We start from the raw sequence: 17,461 nt of genomic DNA on the forward strand, positions 1-17,461 counted from the left end.
GCAAGCTTACCGGAGAAACAAAGTCACTACCCGTCTAAGAATGTAGATATCACTGTTTAGATAGGGCTTGGAACTCCACTAGCTCCAGGTCAAAGGACTCGTCCCAATTGGTAAAGTCATTTCGAGAGCTAATGTATTTGCTAGTTTGCGAATTATCTAACAAAATCTCTGTTTTAACTTTTAACAGAAGTGAATCAGTGTCTCCATAACAAAAAGGCCATCTCGAAAATTTTATCAGACGCATTTGAGGAAAATAGAGCACAAGGAGAGATTTCTTTCCATTTGACTACTTTTGACTCTCAAAACGGGTGCTAGAACTTCTGATTTCAAATCGAATAAGCCGTTTCCGAAGTTTATATGACAATACTTTCCTTTTCAAGTGCCTCTGGAAAAAATAAATTATCAAGGAGTTCGTGGTAATGAACTCTGGTAGTGCTTAATAGTAACCAAAACTATGAACATTTTTTAATCTTTAGCAACCAGGCTCAAACGCAACCAAAACTCCGAAAAAGAAAACAATTTTGACGCCAAACTATACATTAACAAAATTCAAATTTTATGCTGATTTTAAATATTCAAATTTCATTAACTTTTGTCTTGCCCCGTAAAAATTAGCTTCATTTTCAAAAAAGGGGGAAACACCCCCCTATAGCTCATAGAATCTTAAATAAAATCACACCATCGGAATCAGTGTAACGGAAAATTCTATTGTAGAGGTTTCAAGCTCCTATCTGCAAATATCTGATTGTTTTTTTTTGCGAGAAGAATGATCACGGATGCATTTTTATTCTTTTGTTATATTTTCTTTTGGGTGATCGTATTGACCCGTGGTCCTTTAAATGTCTTAAGAGGGCTTATTATAACGAAAATTAAAAGTTCCAATTCTCTTTTCAAGTGACCAATAAATTAGAGGGCCACAAGGCCCCCTCCCACGCTCATTTCTTTCCCAAAGTAACCGGATCAAAATTTTAGACTAACAAAAACGTTCGTAAAAAAAATTAAAAGTTCTTGTGGCCTTTTTATAAATAACCAAAAAAACTGGATGACAACAAGATCACCTCTCCCGCCCGTTTTTTATTTATTTTTTTTAATTATTCATGTACGGTGAGCCAAAATCAAAACCTCTTTTAATTCAAAAACATTTAGAAATAAAATTAAAAAAAAACAATGTGTTTCAACTGAAAGAGCGAAAGAGATGATGGGGTTCATCCCATCCTCTTTATTTCACTCTTTATGCTAAAGTATTCTTAGTTATTTCAAATGTGCTATATAATCTGATTAAAAACCCTTTGTGATTCAGGGGCCATTCTTAAAAAATTAAAACCAATTTCAAACTTTAGTGTAAAGAGCGAGGTATTGACGAAGTGTTGAACCCCCTTATATACGCAATATAAATATACGAATATAGAAGTTTGTTAACGAATATAGTTCGTCATGTAAGTCAATTCGTAAGTTAATTATTACTTTTACTAATAAATATACTCGTAAATAAAATTAAAAGTAATTTTTGCCTTTTTGAGTAAGCAAAAAATTGGAGTGCAACAAGACCCCCCCCCCCCCCTTCAAAAGTTTTTTTCTCATAATCATCGGATCAAAACTTTGAGAAAGCCATTTAGCAAAAAAGGCAAAATTGATGTGCAAATTTGGCTTTAATATTCATGTACGGTGAGCCAAAATCCAACCCTGCATTAATTCAAAAACCTTCTGAAATTAAATAAGAAAATAAATTTTTTTAACTGAGGTTGACTCTTTCTCACAACTTTACTTTTTAAAAAAACACAAAAATTAGCGTAAAGAGTGGGGCGCTGAGGAGGGAAAACCCCTTTCAAATACAGAATAATTTCCGTTCGTTTTAAGTTTTAACGTCACTCCTTACTTTCAGTAAAAAAAAAAAACATGTTTTTTTAACTGAATTATAGTTTTTATGGATTCTATTGCATAATGGCTTTTACTATAGACAACTCTGTAGTGTTGCCTTTAATTCTTAGGATTTCTTTGATTGTACTTAAAACTTTGGCCTTGACTAGTCTTTTTTCATAATGACATGCATATAGCCAAACCCTTTGTTTTTGTTGTTGTTTTTTTCAATAGAGGGATGGTAGCAACATCACTATCATTATATATATATATATATATATATATATATATATATATATATATATATATATATATATATATATATATGTATATATATATATATATATATATATATATATATATATATATATATATATATATAATATATATATATATATATATATATATATATTTATATATATATATATATATATACGTATATATATATATATATATATATATATATATATATATATATATATATATATATATATATATATACATATATATATATATATATATATATATATATATATATATATATATATATATATATATATACATATATATATATACATATATATATATATTTATATATATATATATATATATATATATATATATATATATATATAATATATATATATATATATATATATATATATATATATATATATATATATATATGTATATATATATATATATATATATATATATATATATATATATATATATATATATTTATATATATATATATCATGAAAAGAGAAATCACCAATGCAACAGCACAAACACAAAAAAAAAAAGAGAGATAGAAGGGGAAAAGGAAGACTGTTTCCCTAAATTAGTGATTAATATAGACCAGCACTTGAATGAGGCCTTAACCCTACTCATCCGTACAATCACATAGGTCAAACAGCATAGCCACACACAATCAACCATAAAGAATAATCCATGGACAGGCAGTCATGTCGTCAATAAGTATAAGTCGTCATTTACCAAACAATAGAAAAAATAATATTGACAAGTAATTCAGAGGCAACACCCAACATAAGGACTCATCAGGAGAATACACTGGCCTATATAGGGTTTCGCCACTCTAAATTCTCTACCCAGCACAATGTTGTGGCTACCACAGAATATCCATGGCATCCCCGCGTCAGGTATCACCCCCAAAATACATGCCTACGAAAAAAAACAGCAAATGTAAAACAACCAAGTAAAACCAAAACAAGCTTATCCTGTTAATTTATCCCTCCCTTTAGCAACAATAGGTAAACTAAATATTATAAATTTTACCAAATCACAAATATTAACACATTGCAAAAAACCTGAATGAACTAAACAATTATAGAATTCATCTTTACCATGTGGCTAATTTTTTAGAAAATCCGCTCAATTAGAAAAACAATTCAAAATAAATGGCGCTGCGACAACATTTCTCGAACTTCCGAAATTAGTTGAAAATTTCTTTAAGTATTTCTAGATAATTCTTTTGATATTTAATTAAAAGTTCGTTATAATGAAAACTAAATTTTTTAAATTGCCAAGTTAATTTATTTGCAGAAAAACCTCTTGATATCAATTTTTGGCTTAAGATTTTACATCTATTTTTAAAATCAATATAATTACTACAAATCCTTGCATAACGAAGTAACTGTGAGAAAAACGCTGAATATGTGATATTTGAGTGTATATTACTTTCAGGGAATGGGAAACTAATCACTTCAAAATCAAAATCATCCGTTTTATTATACATTTTAAAAATTAATTTATTATTATCACAAATATTAATATTTAAATCTAAGAAATGATCTTCATGACCAGCGCCGTGACTAGGCTCAAGAATAAGCTCTGATGGATACATATTTTTAGAAATATCAATGAAATCCTTACAATTTAAGACCAAAATATCATCTAAATATCTTTTATTATTTGACAAAGCATGTTTTAAATTAATTGGATTATTCTTATCCATCATATATTTATATTCTAGTTGACTTAAAAACAAGTCAGCTATAAATGGGCTGGCATTCCCCCACATGGGAATTCCCACGATTTGCTTGTACAAATCACCCCCAAATCTTATATAAGTATTGTATAAAACAAATTCCAATAACTCAAAAATCATATCCAAGCTGTAACATCTCAAGTTAACTGTAGTATTAAAGCAGTTAGTCCATATAGCTTTTTTATTATAAATGTCTATTTTTAAGAACCTTTTACTAGATAAGAGGAAATATTTCTTGATAACAGTTTTTAGATTCGTCTTCGTGGTGTGAAGACCATTTAGTCTAAAAAGGATAAATCTAATTGGACTGGTTTGACTGGATTTTATTGTCGCATTGCAAAGTGAAATAACTAACCGGTTTTGGCTCACCCGGAGATTTACTGTTTACCTGTGCTTGATTACATGCTGAATTAAATCAATAAGAAAGTGGCTTTATTGCAATCATTATGGCAGTATCACAAAAGAACTTTGATGAAGCAGTGAAGATTTTAACGGAAAAATTTGATGCCGTAATCCGTTCTCAAAGAGACATCAACAAGTCCATTCAGTCCCTTACAGGGGAAATAGCTACGCTAAAAAAGGATGCCTCAGATCGAGATATAAAAATTGGCCAACTGGAAAAGGAGTTGGAGGATCAAAAATTAAGGTGTGATCAACTGGAGAATCAGGTACTGGAAAGTGATGTCAAGGACCGCAAATTAAATTTGTTAATTCATGGCATGCCTACTGAGCGGCCGTCTCAAACAGTTGAAGAAAATGTGAAAATTTTTTTATCTGATACAATGGAGATAAGCGACCCCATTCAGATTACGAAGTGCTACCGTATGCTTGGTGGTTCCGTTAACGTTACTAATCGAAGGCCTCGTCCGGCACCTATATTTATCTCGGTTGTAAACGAACAGAACATTCAGAGGATTCTCAACTCAGTTCGTAAATTGAAGGGGAGCGGCATTCGTGTGTGCACGGATCTTCCCCCCAAGCTAAACGCTATTCGAAATGAACTTCTTGCGAAAGCAAAGGATTTACGTGAATCAGATTCCGCAAAGTTTACGCGTGTTAAACAGAAGGGCTCGAAGCTTTGGCTTGAATCCAAATCCACGGCTTCGTCACCCTGGGAAAGAGTGATGGACTAGTTATTGCTGTCCCTTTGTGATTATTATTAGTATTGTGATAGACATTTTGATTGATTTTCTTGCCACTTCTGTCACAGTGTTGTGTACATGTTGGGTTCTACAACCTCGTTTTTTGTGTATGATCTTTTTTTTAGTTTTCTAGTGTTAGTAGGTCTAGTGAAAAGATCAGGTTTCGAGGTCTTGTTTGTTCTCTGCCACTTTTTTACCCGATTTGCCTGATTAGTGGTGCGGTGCCATTTCCATTTTTCCGTCGTGCCTGCCTGGGACATAAGGTAAAGATGAAATTTATATATAGCACGTGAGTAGTGGGGAGTCTGGGGGAGGATTGGGGAGCCGCCTCGATGATCAGCTTGATCTAAAAAATATTTATTATGATTTTTCCCCTTTTGCTAAAGGTGTTTATGATGATCATTTAGCTAGCCTTCCTGCTACTGATTTTTTATTTGAAGGGGACTTAGGAACACCTGTATTTTATGGGAACTTAAGATCAGCACTTTTTAACTGCAGAGGTTTGGCTAGTAGCCACGAGTTTGTTTCGCAGTTACTTTGTAACCACAGGGTAAGTATTTTAGGCCTATGTGAAACCTTTTTTAAGTAATGAAAATGCAGAATTCATGAATTGTGATGGGTTTAAATTTATATCTAATAATAGGGAAAATAGACAGGGTGGCGGAGTTGGACTTTTTGTTCGGGATGATATTCCATTTGTTGTGAAGAAGCAACTATCTAAGCATGACCAAGAGATGACCTTTGAGAGCATTTGCATTGAGTGTGTGATTGATAATAGGAAAGTTCTTGTTTGTGTTGTTTATCGATCACCATCGGCTTCGTTACAAGAGTTTTTGCGAATTTATGAATGCTTCATTGAAGATGTGACTAATTTGAATTCTGAGCAAGTTCTGGTAATGGGTGATTTTAATATTAATTTATTGTTAGCTCAGACAAATAGACCGGGAATTTCTAATCATTTGCATGAAAAATCGCTTGAGTTTCTGTGCATGAACCTATCAAAATCACTTTTACCATCATGCAGATCTGCGACCCGGGTTACGGAAGATACGGCTACTCTCATTGATAATATTTTTTCTACTATCCCCGTTACTCTTTCGCATATTATATTTACAGATGTTTCTGACCATTGTGTGGTAGTTGCCGATGTTGGAATTAATCACAGACCAAAATTTTCGGAATTTAAACAAACTCGAAAAATTGATAAAGAAGGAATGGATAAATTGAGGAACCTTTTGTATTTAAATGAATGGAGTGCAATTCTAGAATGTGAATGCCCTGAGATTTCTACGGCTCTGTTTTTAAAATATTTCCGTGAGTGCTTGGATGAAGCATGTCCATTGAGACGCATTAAAATACAAAAATATACACTCCCTAAAAAACCATGGATCTCACGCGGGCTTCTACACTCTATTTCAATAAAAAAATAAGCTATTTAAAATATCTATGTCATTCCCATCTACTAAAAATAAAGAAGAGTTTAAAAAGTATAAAAATGTCCTGACACAGTTAATTCGGAAAGCAAAAGCTATATATTTTGAAAAATCATTTGTAGAAGCTCGTGGGGATCAAAAACATACTTGGAGACTTATTAACTCTCTGTTGGGAAGGTCTCAAAAATCTTCATTTCCGAATGAAATGTTACGTGGTGATGGTACTTTTTCTTCCGATAAGCAGGAAATAGTGAACTTGCTCAATGCTCATTTTGTAAGCATCGGTGAAAAAACAGCTAATGCATCTCATGTTTCTCCAAATAATAATAACAATGATTTATTTAAAGATCACATGCCCCCTCCCTGTGATAAAAGCATGTTCCTTTCCCCGGTTACTGAAATTGAACTAAAACAGATCATATCTAAAATGAAGAACGGTTCATCTGAAGCCCTTGATGGATCTTCTACTAATTTGGTCAAAGAAATATTCCCAGTTATATCACCGGTTTTATGCCACATTATTAATCTTATATTTGTAACTGGTGTCTATCCTTCAACATTTAAATCAGCAAGAATTGTGGCCCTACATAAAGGTGATGACCCGAGGCTTCCTGCTAATTATCGTCCTATATCGATACTCTCTGCTTTTTCGAAGGTTGTAGAGCGAGCACTGTATAACAGAATTTATTCTTTTTTTGAGAAATTTGATTACATTTCTAAACTTCAGTTTGGATTTAGAAAAGAGCATTGCAGTGATCATCCTATGGCTATTATTGTCCAACATATTAATGATTGTCTTGACCGTGGAGAAACGCCTGCAACTATATTTTTAGACATACAGAAAGCTTTTGATTCCATTTCTCATGAAATTCTTTTGTATAAGCTTTCGAATATTGGTATTCGTGGTAATTGCCTTAGGTTACTTGAATCGTATCTTCATGGGAGGCAGCAGATACTTATATATAATGATGTTAGATCTGATTCTTTACAGCAGTCAGATAAGGTTGGTGTTCCCCAGGCATCCGTATTAGGACCTCTGCTTTTCCTAGTTTACATTAATGATTTGTGCTCATCTACTGGAGTTTCTTCTATAGACACTCAGTTTGCTGACGACACTGCAGCAACCGTTTCTGGTAAATCTCGTGAAGAGCTAGTGGTCAATTTAACATCCGCATATGATAGATTGTCTACTTGGCTCTCTGATTATAGACTACTTCTGAATAGAAAGAAGACTAAGTTTATTGTTTACAGCAGGACAGGTCACAAGTTTCCAGATATAGATTCAGTTTCCATTTCTGCGAATGAACCTGAGTCTGTTATTGAAAGGGTTGTATTGATAAGATATTTAGGAGTTGTGTTTGACGAGAATTTGTCATGGAAAGAGCAAATTAATCAGGTTAGAGCAAAGTCTGCCCGTGGAGTTGGTATAATGTGCAGACTGAAAAACCTTCTTCCATATTGCACCCTTAAATCCATTTACTTTTCCCTTGTGCAATCCCATTTTGATTATGCATCTATTATTTTTTTGAACACTTTTAAAAGTAATGTTACCCCTCTACAGATTATACAAAATAAAGCAGTTCGTATACTTAAACCTTTTCTGCCTTCGCCATCAAACTTCCCCTTAAAATCCACAACAGAGACCCTTTTTTCACTTCATAATATTCTTCCTGTTCGGCAAAGTGTCCAATTTTCAAGTGTTATGTTTAAAATTAAGCTTGAACGAGAAAAGCTCCCCAGATATTTTGCATCGATGGGTCTTATTTCTTCTCCTTCATCTTCACAAGTTGAAACCCGTGGTAAATATAATCTGCGGACTCCTAAGGTAGTTACAGAGAGGTCGCGTTTTTGCCTGAGGTATTTGATTCCTCTACATTGGGAAAGTTTGAAAAATGAGATTGATTTTAATATAAGCATAGATGCTATAAGACGGAAGTTGAAAAGAGTGCTGATTGAAAGTTATAAATCTAAATAATATGATTTTTTTTTTTTTTTTTTTTTTTTTTAGGGATGTTTATATTTTTTTTTTTTTTTTTTTTTTTTTTTTTTTTTTTTTTTTTTTTTTTAATATTGGGTTGGTCTCTGGGGTTCGCCCATGAGGCCTCCAGATGTCTTATGACTCACTTGGTTTTAAGTTGTAAATTTAATTGTGTCTCAGGATGGTGCGCGGAGGATGGAAGTGGTATCGTGGTTTATTTATTTCTGTCAAGTTTGGTTAAGAGAAGTTTTTATTTTTAATTTTGTGCATATTTAGTGTTTCTTAAAGGTAGCTCAATTGCATTCGAGCTATACTCTCAGCCTTGAGTTACCTAATATTTTGTATATATTGGTTATAATAAAAGAACCTTGAACCTTGAACCTTGAAGTCACTTAAACTTCTAAGCCAACAAGAGTTCATATCTGAATAGTTTTCCCCATCTGCCTACAGTGTGAAATGAGTAACTCAATTAACAAGCTAAGACAGTTGCTCCAATATTAAATTAATTTAATGCTTGTTGACTAGCGGGTTTTTTAGATTTACAGGCTAAAACAATAGAAAAGGTCAAAACAGGCCAAAAGATACATTCTCCTTGAGGTTAAGACGAGTAACACAGTTTATAAGCTGTCATTAAAATATTTCCCAAAAAATCGATTTGATACGTCATAATTTATCATAAACATTGTCTACAAATGGATTCTTTCTGGAAATTTGTAAAAGACATCCTTGAAAGTGCTTTCTTGCTTCAAAACAATGAAAATACGCATCTGGGTCTTTAAGTAGTTTTGTTGCTCAAAACTATATAAAAATATTGAAATATTTTCTTCAAATATGAGTCTTTTCTGGAAACAAGATGAAAATATATTACGTGTAAAATGTATTTTTTGATTGAAATTGAAGGAAGCTATTTAAAATATTTTCAAAAATGTGTTGATGCTTGAAAATACAATGAAAAGGAATAAATTTCTCCTTCAAAGATTTTTGTTGGTAAAAAAAATGATGAAATTTCGATAAATGTTGTATTGTAAAAGATTAAGGACGCTTCTTAATTACTTAGGTCCCGGCGTCGGCCTTGCAGTGCATTACTGCAGCATGATTCGATATCTGGGTCCCGTATTACCAAGCTGAGGCCAAACTTTCAAAATATATGTTTTAAAGTGTGCTGTTGTTCAAAAATTGTTGAAAATATGCAAATCTATACAGGGTTTTGCCCAAAACATAAGTCAATAATCATTTACATTCGATGGTTCTTAGGGAGCAGCGATGGGATCTGGCATCTAGGACAATACATAAGTAAACAATACTATACCCTAAACTATTGCCATGCAAATAAGTTTACACAGTAGATAAATAAGTAGTAGATAAACAGTATATCTACTTCTCCCTTCCATGGGAATTACTTCCTGGGAATATAAAAAACACTGTCCATAGTTTAAGGAGAAAGGAATAGACGAAAATTATTGTTAAGATCAAGAATCCTATTGTATAAAATCTACTTCTCAAAAAAATTATAACGACGGCATTCATTTCAGTTGAATAAGGCACTGTTCCATTGTAAGTTTTGAGTCTCAAAGCCCTTAATGACCAATTTCAAAGATTGCCTGGATTAAAACACAACTCACGTTAGGGGCTTGGGAAAGTCTTGAGGAATTATCCCATGGGAAAAATGTCTCGAAGAAAAAAAATCTTAAAAATTGTCTTGTTGATAAAAGAAAAACATATAACAAAAAAAATCCGGAAAAAATATATCTCGAATAAAAAACTTCTTGAGGAAAAAATGGCCCGAAAAAACAGTTCGTCGAGAAAAAAGTCTCAAAGAAATACCTCAAAGAAAAAAATGAAGAAATAAAAACACTTCATTGGAGAAAAAACCCTCTGGAATACTACATAACTGCCAACTGCGCGATCAATAATTAATAATACCTGTATGTAACCCGAGGTAAAATGTTTTAAAAAAATGAAAATTCGAAGAAAAATATCCCCTCAAATATTACCTAAGAACCACGCATGTAAAATAGATTAATGCTAGAGCCGGATTGGATCTCGTCACTAGGGAACTGCGGTTTGACAGATAGAACCTGCACTACAAAGGAGTGATCAAGGTTAAATAGCTGAGGTTTTAAAAGATTATCATTTTTGGCCTATATAATACAATGATATATCTGTAAGCAGAATGAGCAACTGTTAGCACTATGAAAAAAAAAATTTAATCTTCTTTACAGAAATCCGAAAAATGATGTTTTTTTCTTTTCTAAGAGTCTTTTCACTGTTTTGTATATTTTTAAAGAATTTTTTTTGTCATAAATTGTATATTTTATCTAATTATTCCAATTTCTTCATTTAATATTAATGGTTAACTCGGGTCGTGCCTACATCACAATCTCCATCGGTAATAGAAAGAACCCTAAGATATTCACGGTATGTCTGAAATTTGTTTTGAGATCTCTTGTATTTGATATTAGATTGAAAATAGTGTGTGATTTTTCAGTTTGACAAACGTCACAAGAAAATCAGGATCCATCTTCTAATGGCTTGCATTTGTCTTTTCCTTACAACAGTTTTTATCAGTAGACTAACCCAAAAATTCAACACCAAAGCATCATCTATATTTTCAAGTCTTAATCACCTTCCTGAACCTTTTGAGATTTCTTCGTATAAAGAAGTTAGAAATATATTCTTAAGCCCAAACATAGGTAAGTGAATATAGCTTTTTTATTTTCCTATTTAACACTTTTATAAATACTTATAAAACCAATTAATTCTTCACAGGGTTCGAACATAAATCTGTTTTGTAGTATTATTGTCGGAAATATTTGTTTAGATGACATAGTTCTGTGTAGAGGAATTAATATTAATGCCTAGAGTCTATAACAGCTAAATTCTGGTTGATATATTAGAGCCAAAATGAAAATCTGCTTACATTAGAGTTTACTTGCATAATAATTTATTTTTCAAAAGAACTGCTGTCATAACTTAAGTAAACTTGCAAAAAAACTGAAAACTATAAAATGTAAATATCTCTTTCCGTATTTGAAATTAGATTGAAAATAGTGTGTGATTTTTTAGTTTGACAAATGTGAAAAGAAAATCAGGATTCATCTTCTAATGGACATTTTCCAAAAACATTTTCACATCAGAAACAAATGAGAAATGAGCCACTTTATCCACTTCAAAATTATTTTGCTTCTTATCTGGGCAATAATCAATATTTCTGACTTTACCCTCAGGATCCTGGTATCGTTATCCTTTTTACATTTCACACCTCATATAAGAAACTTCATTTCTTATGTATATTCAGGTGTATTCTAGATACGCCTTCCAATCTTTATTTATTTTCGTGAAATTTCTAATTATCAACCTTTACATACAGTATCATTTCTCCTTTTTGCATCGTTTGAGAGAAAATTTATCTTTTTCATCTTCCAAATTGAATAAATATAGAAGAGAATGGGGTAGCTTCTTTCAATAAGTTAATCAAAATATACTGAAACATTTTCAATAATTTTTTCGTTTTAAAGATCTTAACAAAATTGTTACAAGGACAACTGGAATATTTACATAGTTTAGATAATACTGATTAAATAGACTTTTCCTTCTTATAGAATACCTTAGAAAGACAATTAATGTTTTTTCTGAACTTATCTTGTAAAATGATTATTTCAGTTAATATGGGAAAGACGTCGGAGAGGTCATACGAAAATGGGGTTTTTCGGAAAATGTATTCTATTTTAAAAATTATTTGGTTAACTACGAAAAAATTTAAATTCCACATGTTTTCTTTTACATGAATCTCAAACATTGATATTCAATACTTGCAAAATATCCTGGCTGCAGCCAATTTTCCTGTTTTAAGTCAACAGATTTCTGCTATTATTCAAGCAAAGGGACGACAAGTTTCCAGTGTAGGTGTTTCAGACATGGCAATTCTAACAGTGTCTGAATTGCTGAATTGACAGTGTCTAAATATCTAAGTGTTTTCCCTTATAATGTATATTAGTAGTAGTTATTGGTCTGGCGCTTCGTGCCACACCAACACCTCACTGGTGGGGGCCCTTTGCACCCCCCAAGCCCCCCACCACGCATGTAAGTTCCTACGCGCCGTATTAGCTACGCGCCATTGTAGTTGTGTCCCTGTGTCCCACCTGTGAATATAGTTATATATATATATATATATATATATATATATATATATATATATATATATATATATATATATATATATATATATACTAGCTGTTGGGGTGGCGCTTCGCGCCACCCCAACACCTAGTTGGTGGGGCGCTTCGCGCCCTCCCAAGCCCCCCCGCGCGCGTAAGTCGTTACGCGCCATATTAGTTACGTGCCATTGTAGTTGTGTCCCTGTGTCCCACCTGTGAATAGAGATAGATATAAATATATGTTTTTAACTACGTAAAACATGCGAATATACAACATTCTTCGCTGTCCCATTGTCTGTGCATATAAATAGATTGTCAGGTTTACTGACTCTTGAACATGCAACATATAATTGTCCATGGGAAAAACAATCCGTATTCAGATCTATACCTCATTATTCTAATGATGTGTCCCTGTGTCCCGGTCGTCATTTATATTCCCTGTGTCCCGGTCGTCATTTGTGTCCCGGTGTCCCAGTTTGTAATTTATCTTTGAGTGTCCCGGTCGTCATTTATATTCCCTGTGTCCCGGTGTCCCGGTCGTCATTTGTGTCCCGGTGTCCCGGTCTGTAATTTCTATTCGAACAATCCCTGTGTCCCGGTCGTCATTTATATATCCCGCCTGTGCCCCCGGCGTCCCCGTTGTAGTTATGTCCCTGTGTCCCGGTCGTCATTTATATTCCCTGTGTCCCGGTCGTGATATGTGTCCGGGTGTCCCAGTCTGTAATTTCTCTTTGAGGTTCCCGGTCGTCACTTATATTCCCTAGTTTTTTTTTTAGTTTTTTACCTTTTTTCTTTTTTCAGTTTTCTTTTTCTTCTTTATTTTTCAGCGTCACTATGAAGTACATATCGACGAATCTTTGTTTTTTAACTTAAATCTGGTAGGCATTGATGACCTTATCCAAGTCAAAATCCCAAACCCAATCATCATCGCTTTCATTTTCAGTTTTGATATGTTTTGACTCTCGCTGTCCAGGTGGATTTTCATCTAACTGCGCGGTTTTGCGTTCTTTAGCCGCAAGCCTGTTTTCTTGCTGTTCTTATGATTCCTCGGAACGCTTTCTTTTCTTACTTTCTCTATCAGCAGCAAGTTTTTTGGCATAAACTCTTTGAGCAGCTTCCTTGGCTGTTGCCATTGTAGGTTCTTCAGTCATTTTACAATTAAACATTTTCCCGTGAACAAATGTCTTAAATACCGTTAATGACGTCACCGTCAAAGCAAAAATGACGACAACTAATTTCATGACGTCAGTCAACACAGAAACATGACGTCACCTGATCCACAGACAGACAGACAACTTATTTATATATATATATATATATATATATATATATATATATATATATATATTATATATATATATATATACATATGTTTTTAACTATGTAAAACTTGCCAATATACAACATTCTTTTCTGTCCCATTGTCTGTGTATAAAATATATTATCAGGTTTACCGACTCTTGAAAATGCAACATATAATTGTCCATAGGGAAAACAACCGCATTTTTCTAATGATAGCCCTTCAGCTTTGATGATGGTGATTGCTAATCGAACATTCCCTTTGTCCCTGTTGTCATTTAAATATCCCCTCTGTGCCCCCCGGCGTCCCCGTTTTGGTTGTCCCTGTGTCCCGGTCGTCACTTATATTCCCTGTGTCCCGGTTTTCATTTGTGTCCTTGTGTCCCAGTCTGTAATTTCTCTTTGTGTGTCCCGGTCGTCATTTATATTCCCTGTGTCCCGGTGTCCCGGTCGTAATTTGTGTCCCGGTGTCCCGGTCTGTAATTTCTCTTTGAGCTTCCCGGTCGTCATTTTTGTCCCGGTATCCCGGTCTGTAACACCATCTTATAATGACTCTATATACAAAGCATTATATACTTATAATGACGTCATATGCAAACTCAGAAACAAACAAACATGCATGCATACAACTTATTTATATATATGTAAATATATATATATATATATATATATATATATTTACATATATATATGTATAGTTATATATATATATATATATATATATATATATATATATATATATATATATATATATATATATATATATATATATATATATATATATATATATATATATATATATATATATATATATATATATATATATATATATATATATATATATATATATATATATATATATATATATATATATATATATATATATATATATATATATATATATATAATATATATATATATATATATATATATATATATATATATATATATATATATATATATATATATATATATATATATATGTATATATATATATATATATATATATATATATATATATTATATATATATATATATATATATATATATATATATATATATATATATATGTGTGTGTTTGTGTATAAAGAAAAGCGAAATCATCAATGTAACAGGACAAAAAAAAGGAAAAAAAGGAAGGAGATAGAAGGAGGAAGGGAAAATTGTTTTCCTAAATTAGTGGCTAATATAGACCAGCACTTGAACGAGGCCTTAACCCTACTCATCCATACAACCACTTAGGTCTAACAGCATAGCCATAAACAATCAACCATAAATGATAATCCATGGACAGGCATTGTTACGCGATGCAAATAACATATTTTTTATGACATTAAAACGGTGTTGGCAAAAGAAAAACGAGTACTAGATTCTTAGAAACCATTTATATCAAAATTCCCCACCCAACTGACCTTCTTTCTTGTTCTCTGAATTTATAGGTATTCTGTTTCAATTAATCAACAGTCATAAGATTCCCCATAAATTATTAATTTTGACAGATAGCTCCTGGATTGTTTACTCAGTGTCTACATTATCATTATCTTGTAATGTAATTCAATTCAATTCAATTTATTAATGTAAAAATTAAATAAAGAAAACTAGTTTATTTAACTGAAAGTAAGGAGCAATATTAAAACTTAAAACGAACAGAAATTACTCCGTGTATGAAATGGACAGTTTCCTTCTCCACGCCTTGCTCTTTACGCTAAAGTCTCAATAATCTCTATAGGACTCTTTGAAGGCAAGTTTTGACCAAGACAAGAATTAATGAGTTGCCAAGTCTTCTTAGGTGAATTTGAAGCATCCCAAAATGCCTCAAAATAGTATCATTTCTTAACTCCGCGAATTATTTTAGTTAGACAATTCTTATACTTCTTAAATTGGGTTTTATTTGATTCAGATGGGTTCAAGCACTGAACCCCATCCCCTAACTCCCCCAAAGAGAGCAGATCCAGTCCAGTTACGTCAATCAAGTATCTACAGCATTCATAAGTGTTTTCCAAGATTTCCGGTTTCCCCCTCCACCTCCCTCCAATGTTAACAGATCTGGTTGGGATTTGAAAAAATATATATATATATATATATATATATATATATATATATATATATATATATATATATATATATATATATATATATATATATATATATATATATATACATATACCGCTGTATAATGCATCGCTAAAAAAAGTCCGGTAAGATTCCTGACGTCAAGCTCAATAAGATGATGTTCTGTATAGATCGATTCATTTCAAATTCTTAATTCAAAAATCGCTAAAATCGCTAAAAATATATATATATAGTTTCTGTTTTAGATTTTTTCTTTTTTAGCTTTTCTTTTTTATAGTTTTGTAGCTTTTTTAATTTTTTTAGCTTTTTATTTTTAGTTTTTTACCTTTTTAGTTGTTTTCTTTTTTAGTTTTTTTTCTTTTTAGGTTTTTTCTTTTTTTACGTTTTGTCTTTTTAGTTCTTTTTTTTTAGTTTTTTCTTTTTGTTTTTTTTTATTTTTCATTTTGTTTTGTTTTTCTGTTTTTTTAGCTTTTTTATTTTTCCTTTTCTTTCTTTTTCAGTTTTTTCCTTTTTTTAGCTTTTTTAGTTTTTTAATTTTTATCGTTTTATTTTTTTTTAGTTTTCAACCTTTTTTTCTTTTTTAGTTTTCATTTTCTTTTTTATTTTTCATATGTCATATGCAAACCCTCAAATATACAAAACACAAACATGCTTTAATCTTTTTCTTTTTTTTTTGTTTTGTAGCTTTCTTAGTTTTTTATCTTTTTTTTCTTATTAGTTTTTTACCTTTTTTTTATTTTTCTTTTTTTATTTTAAAGTTTTTCTTTTTTAGTTTTTTTTCTTTTTAGGTTTTTTTTTTAGTTTTTTTTTCTCATTTTTTTTTTTTTTTTTATTTTTTTTTATTTTTAACAGAAATTAGGAAGAAATATTAAAATTTAAAACAAACAGAAAAGTTTGCGTATATGTGATGGGTTGACCCTCCTCAGTAGTTTACTCTTACGCTAAAGTTTCTTTTTTTTGCTTTTAAAAGAAGCTTTTATTCTAATTAAATAGCCTCTGTAATTCAGGAGTCATTCTTAAGCAACTGAAACAAAAATCAATTCTAGGTTATTATAAAGTGATCATTAGTCTATCCAAAAAATAAAATAATGTATTTTTTTAAACTATTCATGTACGGTGAGCCAAAATCAAAGCCTGCATTAATTCAAAAACTCAGCAAATAAATTTAACTGATAGTAGGGAACAACATTAAAATATAGGACGAACAGAAATTATTCTGTATATGAAAAGACCTGTCCCCTATTCAATGCCTCGCTTTTAAAACTAAAGTTCTTTAATGTTTTAAAAAGTAGACTTGTGAAAAAGACTCAAACTTTAAAGTAATTTAAAGAGCAGGGTGTTGAGTTGAGGAGAGTCCCTTTTATATACAGAAAGTTTTTTGTTCGTTTTAAGTTTTAACTTCACTCCAAACCTTCTTTTCAAAACTTGTTTTTTGTTTTGTTTAATTAATATCGGATCAGTTGGAGCTGATTTGATTGGAATTTGGAAGCTCTAGTGTCCTTAATCAAGAT

General features: G+C 31.6%; 1 protein-coding gene across 1 annotated transcript in view; it reads left to right on the top strand.

Moving 5' to 3' along the window:
- The window catches only part of LOC136030018 (uncharacterized), an 88,274-nt gene that overhangs the window by 14,022 nt on the left and 56,791 nt on the right, over positions 1-17,461 (top strand). The window contains exon 2 of the mRNA XM_065708633.1: positions 10,910-11,114. Within this exon, the coding sequence (XP_065564705.1) occupies positions 10,949-11,114 (166 nt within the window). The 5' untranslated portion in view covers positions 10,910-10,948. The remainder of the gene's footprint in view (positions 1-10,909; positions 11,115-17,461) is intronic.

Source organism: Artemia franciscana, chromosome 8 (assembly GCF_032884065.1).
Source record: "Artemia franciscana chromosome 8, ASM3288406v1, whole genome shotgun sequence".
Classification (NCBI taxonomy): Eukaryota; Metazoa; Arthropoda; class Branchiopoda; order Anostraca; family Artemiidae; genus Artemia; species Artemia franciscana.